We start from the raw sequence: 25,242 nt of genomic DNA, 5'->3' as shown, positions 1-25,242 counted from the left end.
AAACCAAGAAGAAGAAGAAGAAGAAGATAAATTCAAATTTGTTAATATTATTGATGAGTATTATCAAACAATAATTCAATAAAGGACATATATCTATGCTTGCATAGATGCTTGATCGAAAAATGACGCCAAGTGATTCATTTCAAGAGGAAATTTTCAATGAAACCATAATAGAAGAAATTGGAAAATATCCCTGTTTATACAATAGTGAGGATGCCAAATTTGGAGGTAGTTTTGGAAGTATTTGGCAAGATATTGCTGCAGTAGTTGACTCAACTGGTAATGTGTATTGGAGATGTTCATGCTGAAGACTGCATCCTTTTTTTAAGGATAATGTATTTTTGTTTACGAACAGTTACACATTGTAAATTGCGATGGCAAGAACTGCTGCAGAAGTATGAACAAGAGAGACTGAATTCCGTGGAGCTCATCTCAGATTGGGTTCATTTTCAGTCTATAGATCAAATGTTGCAGCATGGAATTGTCAAGGTGTAAGTACTTGTATTTTAAAAACGATATGGCAAAAGAGTTTTTCGATATGTGTGTGTGCTTTCAATATTTTTAGATGCCGCAACTTTGATGAGTCCGATAGCATTGCACAAAAGAAACAAATTTGCCGCACCTGTCTGAAGGTTGCAGACTTATGCAACACCTATCATATATTTGAAACAGAAAACCTCTACACACCAACCTAGAGGTTGATTCTGCTGATGGATATCCTTTGGCAGTTTGTGCCCAATGTTATTATAAAATTTTGGATATTCATCAATTTCAAGGTATGTGTCGCGAATCTTTGGAAGAATACAATGTAATTGAGTGCACTGAAGCCACGAATACATTGGAAACACATGCGGAGGAATTAGTTTTAAATGCTGAATCACAAAATAATGCTTCTATAACAAATTTTGAAGTTAATATAATCTCGCCAGAAGACAAAAAACAAGCATTCGATGAAGAAACTTCCCAGGTAGTGGATCCGCTAGCCTCACACACAAAGCTTGAATTATATTTGAGCAATGTCATCGTAAAAAATAAACCTGGATGTACACTGGATACTGCAAAGAAGGAACAGAGGGTAGGTTGTACTTAAATGTGAATAGAATAACCATGATCTTATGTTGAATGTATTAGTGACCGTCTTGCCTAATTAAAACGACATTCTATGACACCATTGATGTAAGGAAGAATTGGTCTCCCAACTGCACTCTAGACTGGCAAGTAGGATGTTGCTGTTCGAAGACCATAACCCAGCCAGAAACGTTGTAGCAGTGTGTTGTACAATAAGGCGGCCGCCTTTGGAGATGAAGGGCTCCGTCGGGCCAATCCGGTATGGTCTGGGATTGAGCCAGAAACGTCAGTACAAGGCTTAAGTCCCTACGAATACAAATGAGCCCCTATTGAACCCCAAATACAAAATGGCCAATGTGGAAACAGGGTCAAGTTGAGAATCAATGGGATCACCAGATTTTAGGCCTGATATTGGGCAAAAAAGAAACAAAATGCTTTTCGACAAGAAATTTTTATCTCTAAAGCGGCAAGGATAACGATACCTGTAGTAGCTACATTTCGCTATAACTGCCTATGAAAATCCTATACTGACCAAACATTTTGCTATGTAATTTAAGTAAAAAGGCATTACGTTCAGCCGGGCCGAACTTTGGATACCCACCACCTCGGGTATATATGTAAGCCATCTTTCGTCAAAATCCGGTGAAAATTGGAAAACTTAAGCACCCTAATTCGGCACGGACATTGAGTGGTCTAAAATATATCACTATTCAATTTTGTAGGACAAAATATTGGTCTTTTTGGCAGATATATCGAATTAGAAAGCGATCTGAACCATTGTAAGGTCGGATATCATGAAGCTCAGAAAACCCGAGTTTCAAATTTCAGCGAAATCGGGTACTAAATAAAGCTTTTATGGTCTTCAGACCCTTTATCAGGAGATCGGTCTATATGGCAGCTATATCTAAATATAGTCTGATCTGAACCATATTTGGGTCGGATTACGGGAGGCTTACGACAACTCACTGTTTCAAATTTCAGCGAAATCAAGTAATAAATAATAAAGTTTTTATGGGCTTCAGACCCTTTATCGGGATATCGGTCTATATAGCAGCTATATTCAAATATAGACCGCTGTAATCCATATTTAGGTCAGATATCGGGAGGCTTAAAATAACCCACTGTTGCAAATATCAGCGTAATCGGGTGATAAATAAAGCTTTTATTGGCTTCAGACTGCTTAATGGCAGATCGGTCCATATGGCACCTATATCTAAATATAGTTCGATCTGAACAATATTTAGGTCGGGTGTCAGGAGGCTAAAAATAACTCACTGTTTCAAATTTCAGCGAAATCGGTTAAAAACGAAAGCTTTTATGGTCCTTAGACCCTTTGTCGGGAGATCGGTATATAGCAGCTATATGTAAATATGGACCGATCTAATCCATATTTTGGTCAGATGTCGGGAGGCTTAAAACAACACACTGTTTCAAATTTTAGCGAAATCGGATAAAAAATAAAGCTTTTATGGCCTTCAGACCCTTTATCGGGAGATCGGTCTATATGGTAGCTATATGTATATATAGTTCGATCTGTACCATATTCAAGTCGGATGTTGGGAGGCTTAAAATAACCCACTGTTGCAAATTTCAGAGAAATCCGATAAAAAATAAAGCTTTTATGGCCTTCAGACCCTTTATCGGGAGGTCGGTCTATATGGTAGCTATATGTATATATAGTCCGATCTGTACCATATTCAAGTCGGATGTTGGGAGGCTTAAAATAACCCACTGTTGCAAATTTCATGGAAATCCGATAAAAAATAAAGCTTTTATGGTCTTCAGACCCTTTATCGGAAGATCGGTCTATATGGCAGCTATATCTAAATATGGACCGATCTAATCCATATTTTAGTCAGATGTCGGGAGGCTTAAAATAACCCACTGTTGCAAATTTCAGCGAAATCGGGTAAATAAAAAAGTTGTTATGGTCTTCAGACCCTTTATCGGGAGATTGGTCTATATGGTAGCTATATCTATATTTAGTCCGATGTGAACCATATTTACATCGGATGTCGGGAGGCTTAGAATAACCCACTGTTTTAAATTTCAGCAAAGTCGTACAAAAAATAAAGTTTTTATGGGCATTAGACCCTTTTTCGGAATGAAGTTTTGGGCTTCAGACCCTTTATCGGGAGATAGGTCTATACAGCAGCTTTATCCAAATATGGTCCGATTTGGCCCGTTCAAAAACTTAACCAGCGTGTATCAAAAAGACGTTTCTGTGTCAAATTTTAGCTCAATATCTCAATTTTCGAAGGCTATAGAGTGAGTACAACAGACGGACGGAGAGACGGACAGACACACGGACATTGTTATCCGATCCGAAATATATATACTTTGTAGGGTCGGAAATTGATATTTTGATGTGTTGCAAACGGAATGACTAAATGAATATACCCCCTATCCTACGGGGATGGGTATAAAAAACATTCCTATACCTTGACGATAACAAATCCAACAAAGCAAATTCCCAGCTTATACAAATTTTTTTAATTTTCTCTTCTTGTTTAGATTACAAATGAAATGCTGAAATGCGAGACCTGTAGTAAAATGCTTCCTACTCAACATTCCCTGGATGCCCATAAGCGTAGACATCTTGGTTTATTGGGATATCCTTGTAAATATGAAAATTGTGGTCGAGGTTTTAATAACTACCTGGAGTGGATCCATCATGACAACGAGCATAAGGGCATTGCCAACTCCTTTAAGTGCGACATTGACAATTGTAACGAGGTGTTTAAACTCTATGGAGCGTTAAACCATCACAAGCGAAAGGATCATAATTTAGTAAGAAGCTCAGCGAATGGCAAACAAGTAGAGCTACGTTATGCTTGTGACGAGGAAGGATGTACGCGACGATTTGACATATTGTCAAAGTTACAAATACATAAGAAACGTCATGCTGGCATCAAGGATTTTGTCTGCCCATACTGTGGCATGCGGAAGACCACAAAAACTGAACTTAACATTCACATTAACATCCATACATTTGAGAAAAAGTATTCTTGCCCCATCTGCTCGAAAATATTTCGCTGTGTGGGCAGTGTGAGCACACATATACATCATGTCCATGAACGCAGACGTAGAACAAAAGGGTCGAAGCCGCCTGCGTCTGCATCTAGGTACCCATGTAGCATTTGTGGACGCCTATTAGCAAATTTGATAAGTTTAAAAAATCACGAGGATACCCATGCAGCTGAGAAAGCTTATGCTTGTGGTGAATGTGGTAAAAAATTTTCCACACGCATGGGTCGCTACAATCATATGAAAACGCATATCAAGGGTGAGAAACCCCACAAATGTGAAGCATGTGAGAAGCGATTTAGTATGAAAAAAAATTTATTAATTCACCAAGCCCTGCATAAGGGGACACACAGTTTGTATGTGTGCGAGATTTGCGGCCAATATTTTAAATGGCCTGGAGCCTTTTACAGCCACAAAAAGAAACATTTGAATGTGGGCACTACTGAAGTTTCTACTGATAATCAAATGGATTTGGATGGTGTTGTAAATGATGAAGAACCCCTCAAAGGGATTTGCGAAATTTCGGCTGATAATGAGGTGGAAGTGGATGTTGTACAGGTTTAAAAAAATATTTTTTATATTGAATCGTTGAGTTGAATTCTTTTTAAGTTTTCTTTTTTAAATGCTTATCTTTAATGAATTGTTTTAAAAAACATCAAAAATACAGACTGATTGTAAATCAAACCGAAATTTTTTTCCCTGCTTTCTTCGGTTAGAATAATTTGATTCAAAAACAAAAATAATTCTTTCCTCATTATAATAAAGAAAATTCTATTGTGATTTTCGTCTTTGGGAAAATTTGATTGATATTTTGTCTTTAGAGAGAATATCTTGGAAATTTCGTCTTTAGAGAAAATTTCATGCAAGTTTTGTCTTTTTTATACCCACCACCGTGGGAAGGGGGTATTTTTATTTAGTCATTCCGTTTGCAACACATCGAAATATGAATTTCCGACCCTACAAAGTATATATTTCGGATCGTCATAAAATTCCAATTCTTCATTTGATACCCATATTGCCCAAAGCGGTTAAAGTGTGCTATTGGGTGGTGTTTTTGTGGGTAGGGGACACTCAGGGTGACAATTTATTGCCAAGTTCGTATTCTACTCTCAAATACCTTTCATTTGATATCCATATTGCCCAAAGCGGTGAAAGTGTCCTCTTGGGGCTTTTTTGGGGTACACTTAAGGTAACATTTGTATACCACATTCGTACTCTACTCTTAAATACGTTTCATTTGATACCCATATTGTCCCAATCGGTACACATGTCCGTTCGGGTGGGTTTTGGGATGGGGCGTCCCCCCAGGTATTTGACCACAAAATTTTATACCAATTTCTTATTTTTGGGGTACCATAAGGTGGCATACAAAATTTTGCTTAAATTGGTGCACCCATCTCCGAGATCTGGCGTTTCTGAAAATTGGGGTAAGGGGGAGGGTCCGCCCTTGAAAGTTTTCTTTCAAAATTTGGTCAACATTGGATTTTTGTTTATATATATTTTTATACCCACCACCGTAGGAAAAGGGGGTAAATTTATTTAGTCATTCCGTTTGCAAAACATCGAAATATCAATTTCCGATCCTACAAAGTATATATATTTCCGATTGTCGTAAAATTCTAAGACGATTTAACGATGTCCGTGTGTTTTTCTGTCCGTCTGTTGTAATCACTCTGTAGCCTTCAAAAATTGAGATATTGAGCTGAAATTTGGCAGAGATACGTCTTCTTTATGCATGCTTGTTAAGTTCTTGAACGGGCCATATCGGACCCTATTTGGACATAGCTGCCATATAGACCCATCTCCCGATAAAGGGTCTGAAGCCTATAAAAGCTTTATTTATTACGCGATTTCGCTGAAATTTGCAACAGTGGGTTATTTTAAGCCTCCCGACATCTGACCTAAATATGGTTCAGATCGGACTATATTTATATATAGCTGCCATATAGACCGATCTGCCGATAAGGGGTCCGAAGCCAATAAAAGCTTTATTTATTACCCGATTTCGCTGAAATTTGGAATAGTGCACAGTTTTAAGCTTCCCAAAATTCGACCCAAATATGGTACAGATCGGATTATATTTAGATATAGCTGTCATATAGACCGATCTGCTGATAAGAGGACTGAAGCCCATAAAAACTTTATTTATTACCCGATTTCGCTAAAATTTCAAATAGTGAGTAATTTTAAGCCTCCCGACATCTGACCTAAAGATGGTTCGGACCGGACTATATTTATATATACCTGCCATATAGACCGATATCCTGATAGGGGGTCTGAAGGCCATATAAGGTTTATTTTTTATTCGATTTCGCTGAAATTTAGAATAGTGCGCAGTTTTAAGCCTTCCAACATCCGACCCAAATATGATACAGATCGGGCTACATTTGGATATAGCTGTCATATAGACCCATCTCCCGATAAAGGGTCTGAAGCCCATAAAAGCTTTATTTATTACCCGATTGCGATGAAATTTGCAACAGTGGGTTATTTTAACCCTCCGAACATCTGACGTAGATATGGTTTAGATCGGACAATAGTTAGATATAGCTGTCATATAGACCGATCTGCAGATAAAGGGTATATATTAGACCACTCAATGTCCGTGCTGAATTTGGGTGCATAAGTTATTAATTTTTCACCGGATTGTGAAGAAATGGGATTTACCCGAGGTGTTGGATATTCAAAGTTCGGCCCGGCCGAACTTAATGCCTTTTTACTTGTTTTTAATACTTTCCAAATTTAATTCTTTTGTTTTCCTTCTTTGGGAATGAATAAAACATCGACATTTTTCTTTTTTGTAAATATTTATTGTTTTTTTTTTCTATTTGCTTAAATATTCGATTTTTTCGATTTACGTGTGTTTTTGTGGGGTGTGGTTGAAATTGTATAAATAATTTGCTCTGAATATTTCTTGGTTGGTTTTGTTGTTGTTGTTGTTAAAATACAAATTATTGTACATATACATATGTTGTTTGTTTTCTTATCGAATTCACATAAAAACGACAATAACAATTTTCATTTGTTTTGCTTTTCAAAATTTGAATTTTTAATTCTTGTAAATATGAATCGAATATCTTTCTAAGATTTGTTTTGTTTCTAATTTTCTTTTCTTTTTTATCATATTTATTTATAATAAATGTTCATATTAGATTATTGTATTAAATGCTATGTATATAAATATTTTTTTTTTAAATACATATATATTTTTATTTTTAATTTCATTTGTCTACTACTTATAAAATAAGAAAATATTTAAAAAAATTATACAATTCAATTTTAAAATAGGGACTCTAAGGTAAAAACGGAATAATTACAAAAACAAATGTACATAAAACAAACTTAAAAGAAATAATTATTAATATGATAATTCATATTTTATTGTAAAAAAAACCTTATTCATCTAAAATACACTGTGCTTGCCATAGAATGTTTTAAGTCAATCAATGAAATTTTTTCTAAGGACTCAATTTAGAAAAATTAACTTCCGTCTTTGGAAAAATTTTGTTCTGTATTTAAAAAATGAAATTTTTTTCTTCAGAAAAATGAAATTTTGTCTTTAGGAAAACCAAGTTTTATCTTTAAAAAAATTAACATGAATTTTTTTCTTTATAAAAGTGAAGTTTTGACTTGAGAAAATTAAATTTTGTGTTAAAAACAGAGAAAATTTTTTCTTTAAAAACATGAAATTGTGTCTTAGGAAAAATTAATTTTTTTCTAAGGAAGATATTGTTCACAAGTAAGAGCGTGTTATGTTCGGCCGGGCCGAATCTTATATACCCTCCACCATGGATCGCATTTGTCGAGTTCTATGCGCGGTATCTCTTTTTAGGCAAACAAAGCATATTGAATAAGAACTGTTATGCTATTGGAGCTATATCAAATTATAGTCCGACTCGGACCATAAATGAATGCTGAACATTGCAGAAGTCATTGTGTAATATTTCAGTTCATTCGGCTTAAGAAGCAAAATCGGGAGATAGATTTGTATGGGAGCTGTATTAAGTTATTGATCGATTCAGACCATATTAGACGCGTATGTTGAAGGTCATGAGAGAAGCCGTTGTATAAATTTTCTGTCAAATCGGATGAGAATTGCGCACTCTAGAGGCTCAAGATGTGAAGATCCCAGATCGGTTTATATGGCAGCTATATCAGATTCTATACCGATTTGCGCCATACTTAGCACAGTTATGGAAAGTCATAACAAAACACCTTGTGCAAAATTTCAGCCAAATCGGATGCGAATCGAATTGCGTGCTCTATTGGCTCAAGAAGTCAGGACCCAAGATCGGTTTATATGGTAGCTATATCAAACCATGGACCGATTTGAACCATACTTAGCGCAGTTGTTGGAAGTGATACCAAAACACTACGTGCAAAATTTCAGTCAAATCGGATGAAACACTACGTGCAAAATTTCAGTCAAATCGGATGAGAATTGCGTGCTCTATTGGCTCAAGAAGTCAAGACCCAAGATCGGTTTATATGGTAGCTATCTCAAAACATGGACCGATTTGAACCATACACAGCGCAGTTGTTGGAAGTGATACCAAAACCCAACGTGCAAAATTTCAGTCAAATCGGACGAGAATTGCGCCCTCCAGAGGCTGAAGAAGTCAGGACCCAAGATCAGTTTATATGGCAGCTATATCAAAACATGGACCGATTTGGCCCATTTACAATCCCAACCAACTTACTCTAATAAAAACTATTTGTGCAAAATTTCAAGCGGCTAGCTTTACTGCTTCGAAAGTTAGGGTACTTTCGACCGACAGACGGACGGACAGCCGGACGGACATGGCTAGATCGACTAGGATAAGCATGTCCGCCTATGACGCTGAACGCCTGAGTTCGAATTCTGACGAGACCATCAGAAAAAATTGTCAGCGGTGGTTTTCACCCTCATAATGCTGGCAACATTTGTGCGGTTCTATGCCATGTAAAGCTTCTTTCAAAAGAGGTGTTGCACTGCGGCACCCCGTTCCGAATTGGCCATAAGGAGGCCCCTTACCATTGAGCTTAAGGAGCTATATCCAAATCTGAACCGATTTTTATCAAATTCACCAGTAATAATGAGAGTCAGAGGAAAATCCTTCCCAACAAATTTCGAGAAAATCGGTTAACAAATGACAATTTTATTGGTGTATTACTGCAAATCGGACGAAAATATATATGGGAGCTATATCCTAATCTGAACCCATTTCTAAGAAACTCACCAGTAATATTGAGAGTCATAAGAAAATCCTTCCCAACATATTTCAAGAGAATTGGTTAACAAATGACCATTTTATTGCTGTATTACTCCAAATCGGACGAAAATATATATGGGAGCTATATCCAAATCTGAACCGATTTTTATCAAATTCACCAGTAATATTGAGAGTCAGAAGAAAATCCTTCTCAACAAATTTTAAGAGAATCGGTTAATAAATGACTATTTTATTGCATTATTACTGCAAATCGGACGAACATATATATGGAAGCTATATCCAAATCTGAACCGATTATTTCTAATTTCAATCGCCTTCGTCTCTAGGCCGAAAAACATGCTCATATCAAATTTGAAGACGATCGGATGAAAATTGCGACCTGTAGTTTGTATACAAATTAACATGGACAGACATGGAGACAGACGGACGGACAGACAGACGGACATAGCTAAATCGTATCAGAAAGTGATTCTGAGTCGATCGGTATACTTATCAATGGGTCTATCTCTCTTCCATTTGGGTGTTTCAAACTAATTCACTAAGTTATAATACCCTGTATATACGTAGTAGTGGTGTAGGGTATACAAATTGTACTCAGCTGTTCGCATGACCTCACCTTTAAGTGCATCCTGGATTGCACCAGACAACACTTAGTGTTGCCTAAGCTAAATATATATATATAGAAGCCCTCGTAATATCATGATTTTTGTTTTTAATTGCAAATGCAAATTTTGCCCATGAACATTCCACTAAGGAACAGGGGCAAACTTCTCACATATCAATGAGTGCAGTCCGATTCAAGTTTTAAACTCAATGATAAGGGGCCTCCTTTTTATAGCCGAGTCCGAACGGCATGCCGCAGTGCGAGACCTCTTTGGAGAGAAGTTTTACATGGCATAGTACCTCACAAATGTTGCCAGCATTAGGAGGGGAAAACCACCGCTGTAAATTTTTTTCTGATGGTCTCGCCAGGATACGAACCCAGGCTTTCAGCATCATAGGCGGACATGCTAGCCTCTTCGCTACGGTGGCCTTTGTTTTTAATCGTGATGTGATTGAGGAAACCCGAAAAGCATTAGCGATTTTTCAACATTCCAAAATGATAGGAAAAAACTCAACATTCTATACAAGAAATTTTCAAGTTAATGTTTGCACGCACAGTGTTTAATTAAGTAATTTATATATCAAACTAAGTTCGATGGCTTCATTTAGCAATAAATGTTTTCTAAAATTTCAATGCCTTATACGACTTAAAACCTATTTCTAGTGTTTTTTGCATTTCTTTTAATGCTATGTTGTCTAAATATTTATTTCTTATTATATATATATATATTTTTTTTTTAAATATTCCTTAATTATTTAACATTTCATTTGAACATCTATGTATATATTTTGTTTGTGTGTATATATATATATGTATTTATTTGCTGATGTATGTATATATATATATTTTTCTTTTTAGAATTTAAAGTCTAAATATCACTAACGACTTTTTGAAAATCGTTTTCGTATCGTTTTTTTTTATTTATTATACATAAAAATTTTCATATTAATTTTGTGGGTTTTGTTTTCTATGGAAAATCATTCTTTTTTTGTGGGGGTGTATTTTAGCTTGTTTTGAAATATGTTATACATATTGCCTTTGTTTTTTTTTTATTTTTTATTGATAAAAGTATTTTTCTTAAAGTTATTTCAAAATTCGTTTTAGTTTTGTTTCCAAACTAGATAAATGTTGTTGTTTTATGCAAAATAAGCTCTAAATTCAATGTTTTCAGGCAGGGGGTATTTTTTTTTTTAAATTTTATAATTGGTTATTTTAACATGATTTCAATTAGTCAAAAGTAATATTATTAAAAACAAAAAAAAACTAAAAATATAAAAATTTTAGGTTAAGAACCTTAAACTTGCCATATTAATGCAATCCTATTTAAGTATAACCAAGTTGAAAGGCGTGCTCTACATTAGAGGTGTGCACGTGAGTCGAGAGTTGACGTGTCGTAGAGTAGTCTTCGTGCGTTAGTCACGACTAATCAAAACACTAATCACGACTCATGACAGAATCACAAACCACGAGATATTACGACTCATAAGAAAATCACGACTTAGGGTTGGTATTCTACTCTGCTTTCGGAAGAGCCACTTACATTTTCAATTGTTTCACGAGCGAAATTTCACAGCAATCAAATGTTTTTGTTTCCATACCATAATACGTTTTTATACCCAGCACCGTAGAATAGGGGGTATATTTATTTAGTCATTCCGTTTGAAAAACATCGAAATATCAATTTTCAATCCTACAAAGTATATATATTTCGGATCGTCGTAAAATTCTAAGACGATTTAACGCTGTCCGTGTGTCTGTCCGTCTATCCGTCCGTCTGTTGTAATCACTCTAGAGCCTTAAAAAATTGAGATATTAAGCTGAAATTTGGCACAAATACGCCTTTTTGATGCCCGCTGGTTAAGTTCAGGAACGGGCCAAATCGGACCATATTTGGATATAGCTGCTTTATAGACCGATTTTCCGATTAAGGGTCTAATGGCCAAACATTTTTCATCCGATTTTGCTGAAATGTTTAACAGTGAGTAGTTTTGGGCCTCCCGATAACTGCCATATAGACCGATCTGCCGATAAAAGCTTTATTTTTTAACCGATTTCGCTAAAATTTATAACAATGAGTAGTTTTAGCTCTCCAAACATAGGACACAAATATGGTTCAGATCAGACTATATTAAGATATAGCTGCCATATAGACCGCTCTCCCGATAAAGGGTCTGAAGCTCATAAAAGCTTTTTTTTTACCGATTTCGCTAAAATTTGAAACAGTGAGTAGTTTCAGGCCTACCAACATCTGACCCCAATATGGTTCAGATCGGACTATATGTAGATATAGCTGCCATATAGACCGATCTGCCGATAAAGGGTCTGAAGCGCATAAAAGCTTTATTTTTTAACCAATTTCGCTAAAATTTAAAACAGTGAGTAGTTTTAGGCCTCCTAACATAGGACCGAAGTATGGTTCAGATCGAACTATATTTAGATATAGCTGCCATATAGACCGATATGCCGGTTAAGGGTATAAAATTCAACAGTGACTTATATTTATTAGATCACTCAATGTCTGTGCCGAATTTGGGTGCATAAGTTATCCAATTTTCACCGGATTTTGACGAAAGGTGGTTTACGTATATACCCGAGTTGGTGGGTATCCAAAGTTTGGCCAGGCCGAACTTAACGCCGGGTATATCTATGTAAACCACCTTTCGTAAAAATCCGGTGAAAAATGCATACCTTATGCCCCATAGCATCTATATCGAAATATGTTACGATTTGGACCAAATACTAATAAGTACAAGCCATTGTTCAATTGTGTATAACAAAATATTGATCTTTTTAGCAGATTTATCTAAAACAGATTTATCTAAACAATTACTAAACCGATCTGAACCATATACGACACGGATGTCGAAAGCCCTAACATAGGTCGCTGTTTCAAATTTCCGCGAAATCAGACAATAAATGCGCCTTTTATGGGCCCAAAACCTTAACTCGAGAGATCGATCTATATGGCAGCTATATCCAAATCTGGACCGATCTGAGCCAACTTAACCTGCTTATAACCAAAAAAAAACCTGCAAAGTTTCAGCTCAATATCTCTATTTTGAAAGACTGTAGCGTGATTTCAACAGACAGACGGACATGGTTAGATCGTCTTAGATTTTTACGCTGATCAAGAATATATATACTTATAGGTTCGGAAATGAATATTTCGATGTGTTGCAAACGAAATGACAAAATGAATATACCCCCATTCTTCGATGGTACTGAAAAGTATAAAAATTATAATAATTAAATAACATCTTTATCACCAGTGTCGCTGATTCTCTTTCACCCCTTAAATTAGACTCAGGACTCTGCTTCTCTTATTTGGTTTCGCCGCTATCGATTTTTTTCGACTCTGACTCTGGACTCTTTGATTATATTTGACATTTAGAGGTGAGCAAGTTTCTCTCATAAGTTCATTTAAGTATTGTAGTTAGCTTTGCTCTCAGAGCGAAGACTCTTTAGGGAGAAGTTTTACACTTTGAAATATGTATTTTGTTTTTTTTCCGTCCAAACTACAATCCTGTTAAAATAACCAACATAAAATAGGTGATGAAGAGTAGACTTGGAATTTTCAAATGCCATTAAAAAGTGTCGGCCCTCTAAGTCCACATACAAAATTATAACTATATTTTCCGCATTTTTTCATCATTCACTCTCGAAATTGATTTTAGAAATATGTGTCCAAAGCAACTTTTGTTTAAAGTACATCTTCGCACACATATTCTTCGTTTCATACATAATCTGAAGGTACGGTTGCGGTGTTGGTGGTGCTGGTCTCATTGATGGCCGCCAAACGTGGTATCCTTCGTTGTGAAGCCATGCCCTCGGCATTGGGACCACCGCTAATAAATTGTCCGCTAGCGGTAACGCCGGTACTGTTGATTGCTGAACCCACACCACCACCAGAGCCCTCCCAATTTGGCAAAGGTTGGTTCATTACGGTAAGGCCCACAATTTCATAGGCACGCTCGTTAGTGCCGCCTGGCACACCGGTGACAGAGAGGTCCGAATAATAAGCACTGCTGGGGGCTGATGATACCACAATGGGAATGTCATGATCCTGCTGATGGAAGGTATATTTCTGAGGACAAAGAGAGAGGGAGAGCGAATTAAATCAACACAATTTTATGTCATCCATCCATACTTACATCACCGCATTGGCTATAGCCGGTATTCTGATATGATGGATTATTGGATCTTACGGATTCCCTATCCAATTCCGCATATAAAGCTTCACTTACGCCCACAGGACTGTAGGCATCATCCATATGGGTGTAATGGTTCTCGGCCGGCGAAGATGAGGGTGGTCCTATTTGATCTGGCCCCTCCGAAGAACGCCTACTACCGCCCAGCCAAGTCCATACACCCGAATTGCTGGTGGGTCTTCGTATGCTGTCGGCCGAATGTTTGGCTGAAAGAGATCCCCGGCCATTGGTGCCGCTGCCTCCGCTACCGCGATTATTGCGACACCACCAGGGCTGTGGTCGACCTGAAATGAAAAATATAATAATTAAAAGTAAAAAAAAATAATTAAAAGTAAAAAAAAATTAACCAACATTAAGTTTTTTTTTCTTCAGAAATTCAGGTTTTATGTTTTTCCATTTGTCATGTACCCGTACTTAGAGAGTGTCATAAATCTTGGGTTATTTGATCACCTGGTTCGTTCAGTGGTCGGTCAGCAGTGGCCATTGCCTGATTGCTCACACTGCTTGCTCGCTATGGCATTCATCGTTCGGTCAGCTTCGATAAAGCGTAAATTAAGTATCTGTCAATTCGTTAAATGCAACAGTTTTGTCTCCTTGTCGTTTTGGGCAGCACGGTTGCTTCGCATTGGGTAGGCATTGGCTAAGTCTTTGAATTCAGTCCAGTTCAGTTTGGGTTTTTAATTCTCTTCTGCATCTATGTCTATAGATATGAGGAGTGTGTGTTTATATTTACATGTGTGGACTTGTATGAAACCTACGGAAAGGTGTAAAACTATAAATGTTGTCACCTTTGCATTTAAGTTCGTTTCCCAGCAAAATTTTTAAGGCTCTAAACAGCGATTAACGTAAGTGCTTCCATATAAGGAAGGATAATTTGGTTAAAATATAAACTGACCTACGATAAACCACAAAACTGATTAAATAATAAAAAAGACAGCAGGAGCCGATGGTTTGCCAGTTGAGCTCTTTTTTGATGGGATTAGAATAATATCCCGTTTCTGAACATAAGAAACGGAACCGTGTCAATTTCGGAGCAATAAACCACCTTACAACAAAATATTGTGGGTATGGTGCTACAGATTAGATTCTTAAAATATGACCACTAAACACGGATTTATGGCTTTTTCGAGGTTTATAAAAATAAATACCATTTTTGCAGGATTTATTTTTAAATTCCAAATAAGCCCGATTTCATGGCTGACTGATCGATAAAAGTACCGAAATATACAACTGTTTTCAAGAATTGTGTATGGATGTGTGGGGTATGGAAATTCACGTATTCCCATGTACGCTGGTGTATGCCACTTAAATCCCGAAAAAGTAAAAAGGCATTAAGGTCGGTCAGGCCGAACTTTGGATACCCACCACCTCGGGTATATATGAAAATCACCTTTCGTCAAAATCCGGTGAAAAATTGATACTTAATGGCCCATAGCAGCTATATCGAAATATGTACCGATTTGGACCAAATACTATTGGGTTGCCCATAAAGTAATTGCGAATTTTTTAAAAGAAAGTAAATGCATTTTTAATAAAACTTAGAATGACCTTTAATCAAATATACTTTTTTACACTTTTTTTCTAAAGCAAGCTAAAAGTAACAACTGATAACTGACAGAAGAAAGAATGCAATTACAGATGTGAAAAAATTTGTCAACGCCGACTATATGAAAAATCCGCAATTACTTTTTGGGCAACCCAATAATAAGTACAAGTCATTCTTCAATTGTGTATAGCAAAATATTGGTCTTTTTAGAAGCTATATCTAAAAATAAACCGTTCTGAACCATATACGACACGGATGTCGGAAAGCCTAACATAAGTCACTTTGACAAATTTCAGTGAAATCGGATTATAAATGCGTTTTTTGTGGGGCCAAAACTTTAAATCGAGAAATCGGTCTATATGGCAGCTATATCCAAATCTAGACCGATCTGAGCCAAACTGAAAAAGGCTGTCGAAGGGCCTAACAGAACTCACTGTCCCAAATTTCGGCAAAATCGGATAATAAATGCACCTTTTATGGCCCCAAAACCTTAAATCGAGAGATCGGTCTATATGGCAGCTATATCCAAATCTGGACCGATCTGGGTCAAATTGACAAAAGATGTCGAAGGGCTTAACACAACTCACTGTCTCAAATTTCGGCGACATTGGAAAATAAATGGGCCTTTTATGAGCCCAAAACCTTAAATCGAGAGATCGGTCTATATGGCAGCTATATCCTAATCTGGACCGATCTGGGCCAAATTGAAGAAGGATGTCGAAGGGCCTAACACAACTCACTGTCTCAAATTTCGGCGACATTGGAAAATAAATGGGCCTTTTATGAACCCAAAACCTTAAATCGAGAGATCGGTCTATATGGCAGCTATATCCAAATCTGGACCGATCCGGGTCAAATTGAAGAAGGATATCGAAGCGCTTAATACAACTCACTGTCCCATATTTCAGCAAAATCGGATAATAAATGTGGCTTTTATGGGCCTAAGACCCTAATCGGCGGATCGGTCTATATGGCAGCTATATCCAAACCTAGACCGATCTGGGACAAATTTAAGAAACATGTCGGATGGCCTAACACAACTCACTGTCCCAAATTCCCGCAAAATCGTATAATAAATGTGGCTTTTATGGGTCTAAGACCCTAAATCGGCGGGCGGGTCTATTTGGGGGCTATATCAAGATATAGTACGATATAGCCCATCTTCGAACTTAACCTGCTTATGGACAAAAAAAGAATCTGTTCAAAGTTTCACCTCAATACCTCAGTTTTTCAAGACTGTAGTGTGATTTCAACAGACAGACGGACGGGCGGACAGACGGAGGGACATGGCTAGATCGTCTAAGATTTTTGCGCTGATCAAGAATATATATACTTTATAGGGTCGAAAATGGACATTTTGATGTGTTGCAAAATGAATATACCCCCGGTGGTGGGTATAAAAAGCAAATGCAAATTTTACCCTAGAAAATTCCACTAAGGAACAGGGGCACGCTGGTTAAGTTCTTGAACGGGCCAAATCGGACTATATTTGGATATAGCTGCTATATAGGATGAAGGGTCTAATGCCCATAAAACTTTATTTTTCATCCGATTTTGCTAAAATTTTAAACAGTGAGTAGTTTAAGGCTTCCAGACAACTGACCAAAATATGGTCCATATCGGACTATATTTATATATAGCTGCCATATATACCGATCAGCCGATAAAGGGTCTGAAGACCATAACAACCCGATTATTACCCGATTTCGCAGAAATTTGAAACAGGGGGATATTTTATGCCTCCTGACATCTGACCTAAATATCGATCAAATCGGACTATATTTAAATATAGCTGCCATATAGACCAATCTGCCGATAAAAGGGTCTGAAGCCCATAAAAGCTTTAGTTTTTAACCGATTTCGTTGAAATTTAAACAATTTAGTAGTTTTATGCCTCCTAACGTAGGACTCAAATATGGTTCAGATCGGACTATATTTAGATATAGCTGCCATATAGACCGATCTGCCGATAAAGGGTCTGAAGCCCATAAAAGCTTTATTTAGTACCCTATTTTTTTTAAATTTGAAATTATCCAATTTTCATCTGATTGTGACGAAAGGGGGTTTTTATATATACCCTAGGTGGCCTTTTAAATTATTTTGTACTGTATTCGGGCATTCCAGTTGCAGCTTCGAAAATCATGAACAACTCAGCTTACCTTTCGTAAAAAGTTATGCTGGGTTCAATTCCCTATGGGCCAACAATGTCAACTAACATACAAAACAAATACCAATATGCCGGCAGCAGGCTTCAGACCAAAATGTACAAGTATTTGATTCAATGCCTCCTCTCTAGTCGCCCATGTCCATGAGTAGCATTCCCCCCAGTGGGATTTGTTGTAAATGAACGAATATTTGCCACTTTATTCCTATTTGGTCATATTTGTGTGTTTTGTTAACATGCTAAACATTTCAAAAAGGGTAACAAGCTTACTCAAACTTAGATATTCCCATATCTCAGAAAACAAAACAATTTGGCAAAAAAAAAAAAACAAAAACAACAACTGATTTCTTAACATGCCATTCTTCATTAAGAAAATGTATGATTCGGTGTGTATAGGTGTGTGTGTGTGTGTGTGTGTCACAGCATTTACATGGTCTCGTTAAACTGTAATAACGACCGGCAACAAATCCAGGTATTCCCACATAATGAATTGGCGGATTATTTCATTGATATTTAACGAACAAACAACCAAATTCCCCCAGGTGGCTGAAATCAGGTGGTAACGCGATTCGTGAGACATATACAGAGAACAAGAGACACAGAGAGAGAGAGAGAGAGACACTGCTGACAACCACAATCACTGAATGATTTGTGCGTAACCTAATGCAAAGGCAAATTAACGATGACTGATGAATGACATATGCAGATGTAGCTTCGACATTTACTCAATAGAGGTAGAGGTATCTGGGGAAATTTGTATAATGATGACTATTAAAGGAGTTAGTTATCAACTATGGAGTAACTGGCTGTGGACACACATGCAGCCGAATTGTGAACAAATAGTGGTTTAGAAATCAGGTGCCTTCGTAAAATGTCCTAAGCTAGGCTAATATTTAAAGACTAGAGTTTAAATGCTTGGGACTTTGAAGAAAAGTAAGTTTAGTTTATATTGGCAAATTGTTGAACCAAACTTCAGTTAGGCTATGCAAGTTATTACACTCTAAAAAGTTTACTCACACTTAAAGATTTTGTGCTTGACCTAGGAATTTCGTTAGTGATTGCGAGCCAATGAAGCAAATCTTCAAAATAAATGTGCTATCTTTAAATTTAAGTCCCAAACAATTACAAACGGGTGTGAGTTACTGGCAAGATTTGTATTTCTAATGAACATCCTAACGTCAGATATAAGAAGACGGATATCCGCGGAACACACGCCATGAAGTTAACAGTAGAGCAGTACAGCGCTACCCACATTCCGACGATGTTCCAGAAAAGCAATTGAGTTGGATACACTATTGTCACCAATCCAATTTGGAGCTCCTGCCCATATATAAGAGTTATACTCCTTCTTCGGCCTGATGTAGGTAGTAAAGATATTAAGATCAGAGGAGGTGAAATACTTTTTGCACCGCTTAAGAAAGCCCAAACACTTTAATAACTCTTTCGACACTTCGAATGCGTTTTTGATCAACGGACATTATACTGTATTCACTGTGTTCATGCCCAGAACATCAAAAGCATCTGGCTGCTTAATGTCTATACCGTCGATAGATATTGACGAATGCAGTGGGTCAGTGAATCGCTTGTGAGACAACAAACAGCAATGCGTCTTCTGTGCGTTAAAGACTACTCTGTTCATTCTACCCCATTCGATAAGGGCCAATCAAAATTGGGAGAGCGGCTCATCTCTTGAGGACTGATAAATGCGCCTTTTATGGGACATTAAATCGAGATATCGGTCAATGTGACAGCTATATTCAAATCTGGACCGATTTTGGGCAAGTTGCAGAAAAATTTCGAAGAGCCTAACACAACTCACTCTCCCAAATTTCGGCGAAATCGGACAATAAATGGGTCTTTTATGGGCCCAAAACCTTATATCGAGGTATCGGTCTATATGGCAGCTATATCCAAATCTGGACCAATCTGTGTCACGTTGCAGAAGTATGTCGAGGGGCTTAATCTAACTTACTGTCCCAAATTTCGGCGACATCGGACAATAAATGCGCAATTTATGGGGCTAAGACTTTAAATTGAGATATCGGTATATTTGGCAGCTATGTCCAAATCAGGACCGATTTGGGCCAAGTTTCAGAAAAATGTCAAAGAGCGTAACTCAACTCACTGTCCCAAATTTCGGCGAAATCGGACAATAAATGAGCCTTTTATGGTCCCAAAACCTTAAATCGAGAGATCGGTCTCTATGGCAGCTATATGCAAACCTTGATCGATCTAGACCAAATTGCAGAAATATGTGAAGGGGCTTAACTTAACTCATTGTCCCAAATTTCGGCGATATCGGACAATAAATGAGCCATTTATGGGCCCAAACCTTAAATCGAGAGATCGGTCTATATGGCAGCTATATCCAAATCTGGACCGATCTGTGCCATATTACAGAAGTATGCCGAGGGGCTCAACTTAACCCACTTTCCCAAATTTCGGCGATATCGGACAATAAATGCGCCTTTTATGGGCCCAACACCTTAAATCGAGTGATCGGTCTATATGACAGTTATATCCAAATCTGGACCGATCTGGGTCAAATTAAAGAAGGATGTCGAAGGTCCTAACAAAACTTATTGTCCCAAATTTTGGCAAAATCGGACAATTAATGCGCCTTTTATGAACGCAAGACCTTAAATCGAGAGATCGGTCTATATGGCTGCTATATCCAAATCTGGACCGATCTAGGCCAACTTGAAGAAAGATGTCGAGTGGCCTAACACAACTCACTGTCCCAAATTTCAGCAAACTCGGATAACAATGTGGCTTTTATGAGCCTAAGACCTTAAATAGGCGGATCGGTCTATATGACAGCTATATCCAAATCTGGACCGATCTGGGCCAAGTTGCAGAAATACAGTGAGGGGCTTAACTTAACTCCCTGCCCCAAATTTCGGCGACATCGGACAATAAATGCGACTTTTATGGGCCCAAAGCCTTAAATCGAGAGATCGGGCTATATGACAGCTATATCCAAATCTGGACCGATCTGGACCAAATTGAAGAAGAATATCGAAGGGCATAACACAACTCACAGTCCAAATTTTCAGCTTAACTTAACTCCCTGCCTCAAATTTCGGGGACATCAGACAATAAATGCGACTTTTATGGGCCCAAAGCCTTAAAACGAGAGATCGGTCTATATGATAGCTATTTACAAATCTGGACTGATCTGGGCCAAATTGAAGAAGGATGTTGAAGGTCCTAACACAACTCACTGTCCCAAATTTCAGCAAAATCTGATAATAAATGTGGCTTTATGGGCCTAAGACCCCAAATCGGCGGATCGGTCTATATGGCAGCTATATCCAAATCTAGACCGATCTGGGTCAAATTATAGAAGAATATCGAAAGGCATAACACAACTCACAGTCCAAATTTTCAGCTTAACTTAACTCCCTGCCCCAAATTTCGGCGACATCGGACAATAAATGCTCCATTTATGGCCCCAAAACCTTAAACCGAGAGATCGGTCTATATGACAGCTATATCCAAATCTGGACCGATCTGGTCCAAATTGAAGAAGAATATCGAAGGGCCTAACACAACTCACAGTCCAAAATTACAGCAAAATTTAATAATAAATGTGGCTTTTATGGGCCTAAGACCCTAAATAGGCGGATCGGTCTATATAGGAGCTATATCAAAATCTGGACCGATCTTAGGCAAATTGAGGAAGAATATCGCAGGGCCCAACACAACACACTGTCCCAAATTTCGGTGACATCCGGCAATAAATGCGCCTTTTATAGATCCAAAACCTTAAATCGAGAGATCGGTCCATATGGCAGCTATATGCAAATCTTGATCGATGTAGGCCAAATTGCAGAAATATGTCGAGGGGCTTAACTTAACTCACTGTCCCAAATTTTGGCAAAATCGGATAATAAATGTGGCTTTTATGGGCCTAAGACCCTGAATCGGGAGATCGGTTTATATGACAGCTACATCGAAATCTGGACCGATCAAGGCCAAATTGAAGAAGGATGACGAGTGGCCTAATACAGCTCACTATCCCGAATTTCAGCAAAATCGGGTAATAAATGGGGTTTTTATGGGCCTAAGACCCTAAATCGGCGGATCGGTCTATATTGGGGCTATATGAAGATATAGTCCAATATAGCCCATCTTTGAACTTAACCTGCTTACGGACAAAAAAGAATCTGTGGAAGGTTTCAGCTCAATATCTCTATTTTTAAAGACTGTAGCGTGATTTCAACAGACATGCGGACGGACATGGCTAGATCGTCCTAGATTTTTACGCTGATCAAGAATACTTTATAGGGTCGAAAATGGATATTTCGATTTGTTGCTAACGGAATGACAAAATGAATATACCCCCCTCCTTCTGTAGTGGGTATAAAAAGAAGTATCAGTGCAAAGCTGCAGGTGTATAACTCCTTCTACTGATTAGTTAGATCTACAATACATAGGATTTTAAGACGATGAAGTCACATATTGAGATTTGAAGGTGTTGCAAACAGAATGCCTAGATTTATGCATATACCCCTCAACATATGGTTGTGGGTATATATAAACATTATTCTCTATCTTACTCCATCAACTTTGCCAACTATCCTCCATTTAAGGTGAACTAACTCCACTTCCAACTGTAGTAGGCCTTTATAACATCTCTTCCGTAACACTTTTAATGGGAATTGTGTTACCCTCAATTAACCAATACCTATGCACCCATATGACCTCAGAGCGAGCGGAAAATTGAACTGTATGGTGCTTTTTAGTTTCGACTTCTTCTTCATTTTCTACTTTTTCTCTTGGTCCCGTTTTGTTCTTGGTGGCGCAATATGCTATGCCTGCAAACTTTCCCAAAGGGGATTTAGCGAATTCATGCAACAAAGGAATACCACTAAATATTGAACGCATAATAGGTGGCGGGGTACCGCCGACTGCCAAAGCTGGCAATTACATTAGCGTAACAAATCCTCCAAATGGAATTGTGAACAATTTTCACATAGTTTTCTTTTTCAATTCTACGGGCAGACATATGATTCGTCTGCGAACCCCTTGCCCTCGAGTATGGAAAAAACCAGCGTTCATATTTGCTGAGTTTTTGCATAAATTTGTACAACTTGCAATTGTTTGCGGGAAAAATCAAAACGAAACCGAAGAATGTAGGGTTTGGGAGAGGGAAATGTGGGATGTTTTGGCTTCCAGACTCCCATCAAAACAAGTCCAAAGAACACACTCAACAGGGCATGAGTAGAGAAATGGCAAAATCGACGACAATGAAATCTCATTCGAACATTTTGCATTCATTTTTCGACGGCATGGCAATTGCAGCACTGCAATAAACGTTGCAAGCATACTTAGCAAAAGCGAACAGAGGAAAAGGCTTTAAAATTCATGTACAAAGTTGGAGTGGGACGAATTTTTTATACCCTGCTCATTGAAAAATGCATACCTTATGCCCCATAGCAGCTTATCGAAATATGTTTCGATTTGGACCAAATATTTATTAGTACAAGTCACTATTCAATTGTGTTTAACAAAAAATTGGTCTTTTAAGTAGCTATATCTACAAATAAACCGATCTGAACCATAAACGACACGAATGTCGAAAAGCCAAATATAAGACACTCTGTCCAATTTCAGTGAAATCGGATTATATTGGGTTGCCCAAAAAGTAATTGCGGATTTTTCATATAGTCGGCGTTGACAAATTTTTTCACAGCTTGTGACTCTGTAATTGCATTCTTTCTTCTGTCAGTTATCAGCTGTTACTTTTAGCTTGCTTTAGAAGAATAGTGTAAAAAAAGTATATTTCATTAAAGTTCATTCTAAGTTTTATTAAAAATGCATTTACTTTCTTTTAAAAAATCCGCAATTACTTTTTGGGCAACCCAATAAATGCGCTTTTTATTGGGCCAAGACTTTAAATCGAGATATCGGTCTATATGGCACCTATATCCAAATCTGAACCGATTTGAGCCATGTTTCAGAAAAATACCGAAGAGCCTAACACAACTCATTGTCCAAATTTCGGCGAAAACGGGCAATAAATGCTCCTTTTATGACCCCAAAACCTTAAATCAAGAGATAGTTCTATATGGCAGCTATATCAAAATTGGGACGGATCTGAGCCAAATTGAAGAGGAATGTCAAAGGGCTCAACCTAACTCACTGTCCCAAATTACGGCGACATCGGACAATAAAAGCGCCTTTTATTGGCCCAAAGCCTTAAATCGAGAGATCGGTCTGTATGGCAGCTATATTCAAATCTGGACCGATCTGGATCAAACCGAAGAGGGAAGTCGAAGGGTCTAGCACAACTCACTGTCCCAAATTTCGGCGAAATCGGGCAATAAATGCGCCTTTTTTGCCCCCGAAACCTTAAATCGAGATATCGGACTATATGGCAGCTATATTCAAATCTGGACCGATCCGGGCCAAATTGAAGAAATATGTCAAGGTGGCTAAGACAAAGACCCTAAATCGGTGGATCGGTCTACATAGCAGCTATATCAAAATCGGGACGGATCTGAGCCAAATTGTAGAGGAAAGACAAAGGGCTTAACCCAACTCACTGTCCCAAATTTCGACGACATTGGACAATAAATACGCCTTTAATGGGCACAAGACCTTAAATCGAGAGATCGGTCTATATGGCAGCTATATTCAATTCTGGACCGATCTGGACCAAATTTAAGAGGGAAGTCGAAGGGCTTAACTTAACTCACTGTCAGAAACATCGGCGCCATCGGACAATAAATGCACCTTTTATAGGCCCAAAGCCTTAAATCGAGAGATCGGTCTATATGTCAGCTATATCCAAATCTGGACCGATCGGATCCAGATTTAAGAAGCATGTCCCAAATGTCAGCTAAATCGGATAATAATTGTGGCTTTTATGAGCCCAAAACCTTAAATCATGAGATCGGTCTATGTAGCAGCTATATCCAAATCTAGACCGAACTAGGCCAAATTACAGATAGATGTCGAGGGGCCTAACACAATTCACTATTCCAAATTTTGGCGACATCGGAAATACATGAGCCTTTTATAGGCCCAAAACCTTAAATCCAGAGATCGGTCTATATGGCAGCAATATCCAACTCTGGTCCGATCGGGGCCAAATTAAAGAATGATATCGAAGAGCCTAACACAACTCACTGTCCCAAAAATCGGATTATAAATGTGGCTTTTATGGGCCTAAGACCCTAAATCGGCGGATCGGTCTATATAACAGCTATATCCAAATCTGGACCGATCTAGGCCAAATTGGAGAAGGATGTCGAAGGGCCTAAATCAACTCACTGTCCCAAATATCAGCAAAATCGGATTATAAATGTGGCTTTTATGGGCCTAAGACCCTAAATCGGCGGATCGGTCTATATAACAGCTATATCCAAATCTGGACCGATCTAGGCCAAATTGAAGAAGGATGT

General features: G+C 37.8%; 3 protein-coding genes across 3 annotated transcripts in view; 2 read left to right on the top strand and 1 right to left on the bottom strand.

The window, feature by feature from the left end:
- Positions 1-26: 26 nt before the first annotated feature.
- Positions 27-695, top strand: LOC106092551 (uncharacterized). The gene is made up of 3 exons (XM_013259430.2): positions 27-279; positions 356-491; positions 566-695. Exons 1-3 carry the CDS (start codon positions 108-110, stop codon positions 693-695), a joined length of 438 nt encoding a protein of 145 aa, XP_013114884.2. The 5' UTR covers positions 27-107.
- LOC131994066 (zinc finger protein 684-like) lies at positions 691-4,740 on the top strand. Its single transcript, XM_059360250.1, has 2 exons — positions 691-1,075; positions 3,583-4,740. Exons 1-2 carry the CDS (start codon positions 779-781, stop codon positions 4,657-4,659), a joined length of 1,374 nt encoding a protein of 457 aa, XP_059216233.1. The 5' UTR covers positions 691-778; the 3' UTR covers positions 4,660-4,740.
- An 8,773-nt stretch (positions 4,741-13,513) lies between these two features.
- Positions 13,514-25,242, bottom strand: part of LOC106092548 (uncharacterized) — a 92,333-nt gene continuing 80,604 nt past the window's right edge. The window contains exons 4-5 of the mRNA XM_059369166.1: positions 14,064-14,404; positions 13,514-13,996 (exon numbers count right to left, since the gene is read on the bottom strand). Of these exons, the coding sequence (XP_059225149.1) occupies positions 13,646-13,996; positions 14,064-14,404 (692 nt within the window). The 3' untranslated portion in view covers positions 13,514-13,645. The remainder of the gene's footprint in view (positions 13,997-14,063; positions 14,405-25,242) is intronic.

Source organism: Stomoxys calcitrans, chromosome 1 (genome assembly GCF_963082655.1).
Source record: "Stomoxys calcitrans chromosome 1, idStoCalc2.1, whole genome shotgun sequence".
Classification (NCBI taxonomy): Eukaryota; Metazoa; Arthropoda; class Insecta; order Diptera; family Muscidae; genus Stomoxys; species Stomoxys calcitrans.
The sequence above is the reverse complement of the archived record's forward strand: the minus strand, read 5'-3'. Positions and strand labels throughout refer to the sequence as shown.

Coding starts and splice junctions, on each gene's coding strand:
- LOC106092551 (XM_013259430.2), top strand. CDS start 108: ATGCTTGATCGAAAAATGACGCCAAGTGATTCATTTCAAGAGGAAATT. Junction 280..355: donor TGCAGTAGTTGACTCAACTG/GTAATGTGTATT, acceptor GTTTACGAACAG/TTACACATTGTAAATTGCGA. Junction 492..565: donor CAGCATGGAATTGTCAAGGT/GTAAGTACTTGT, acceptor CAATATTTTTAG/ATGCCGCAACTTTGATGAGT.
- LOC131994066 (XM_059360250.1), top strand. CDS start 779: ATGTGTCGCGAATCTTTGGAAGAATACAATGTAATTGAGTGCACTGAA. Junction 1,076..3,582: donor CTGCAAAGAAGGAACAGAGG/GTAGGTTGTACT, acceptor CTTCTTGTTTAG/ATTACAAATGAAATGCTGAA.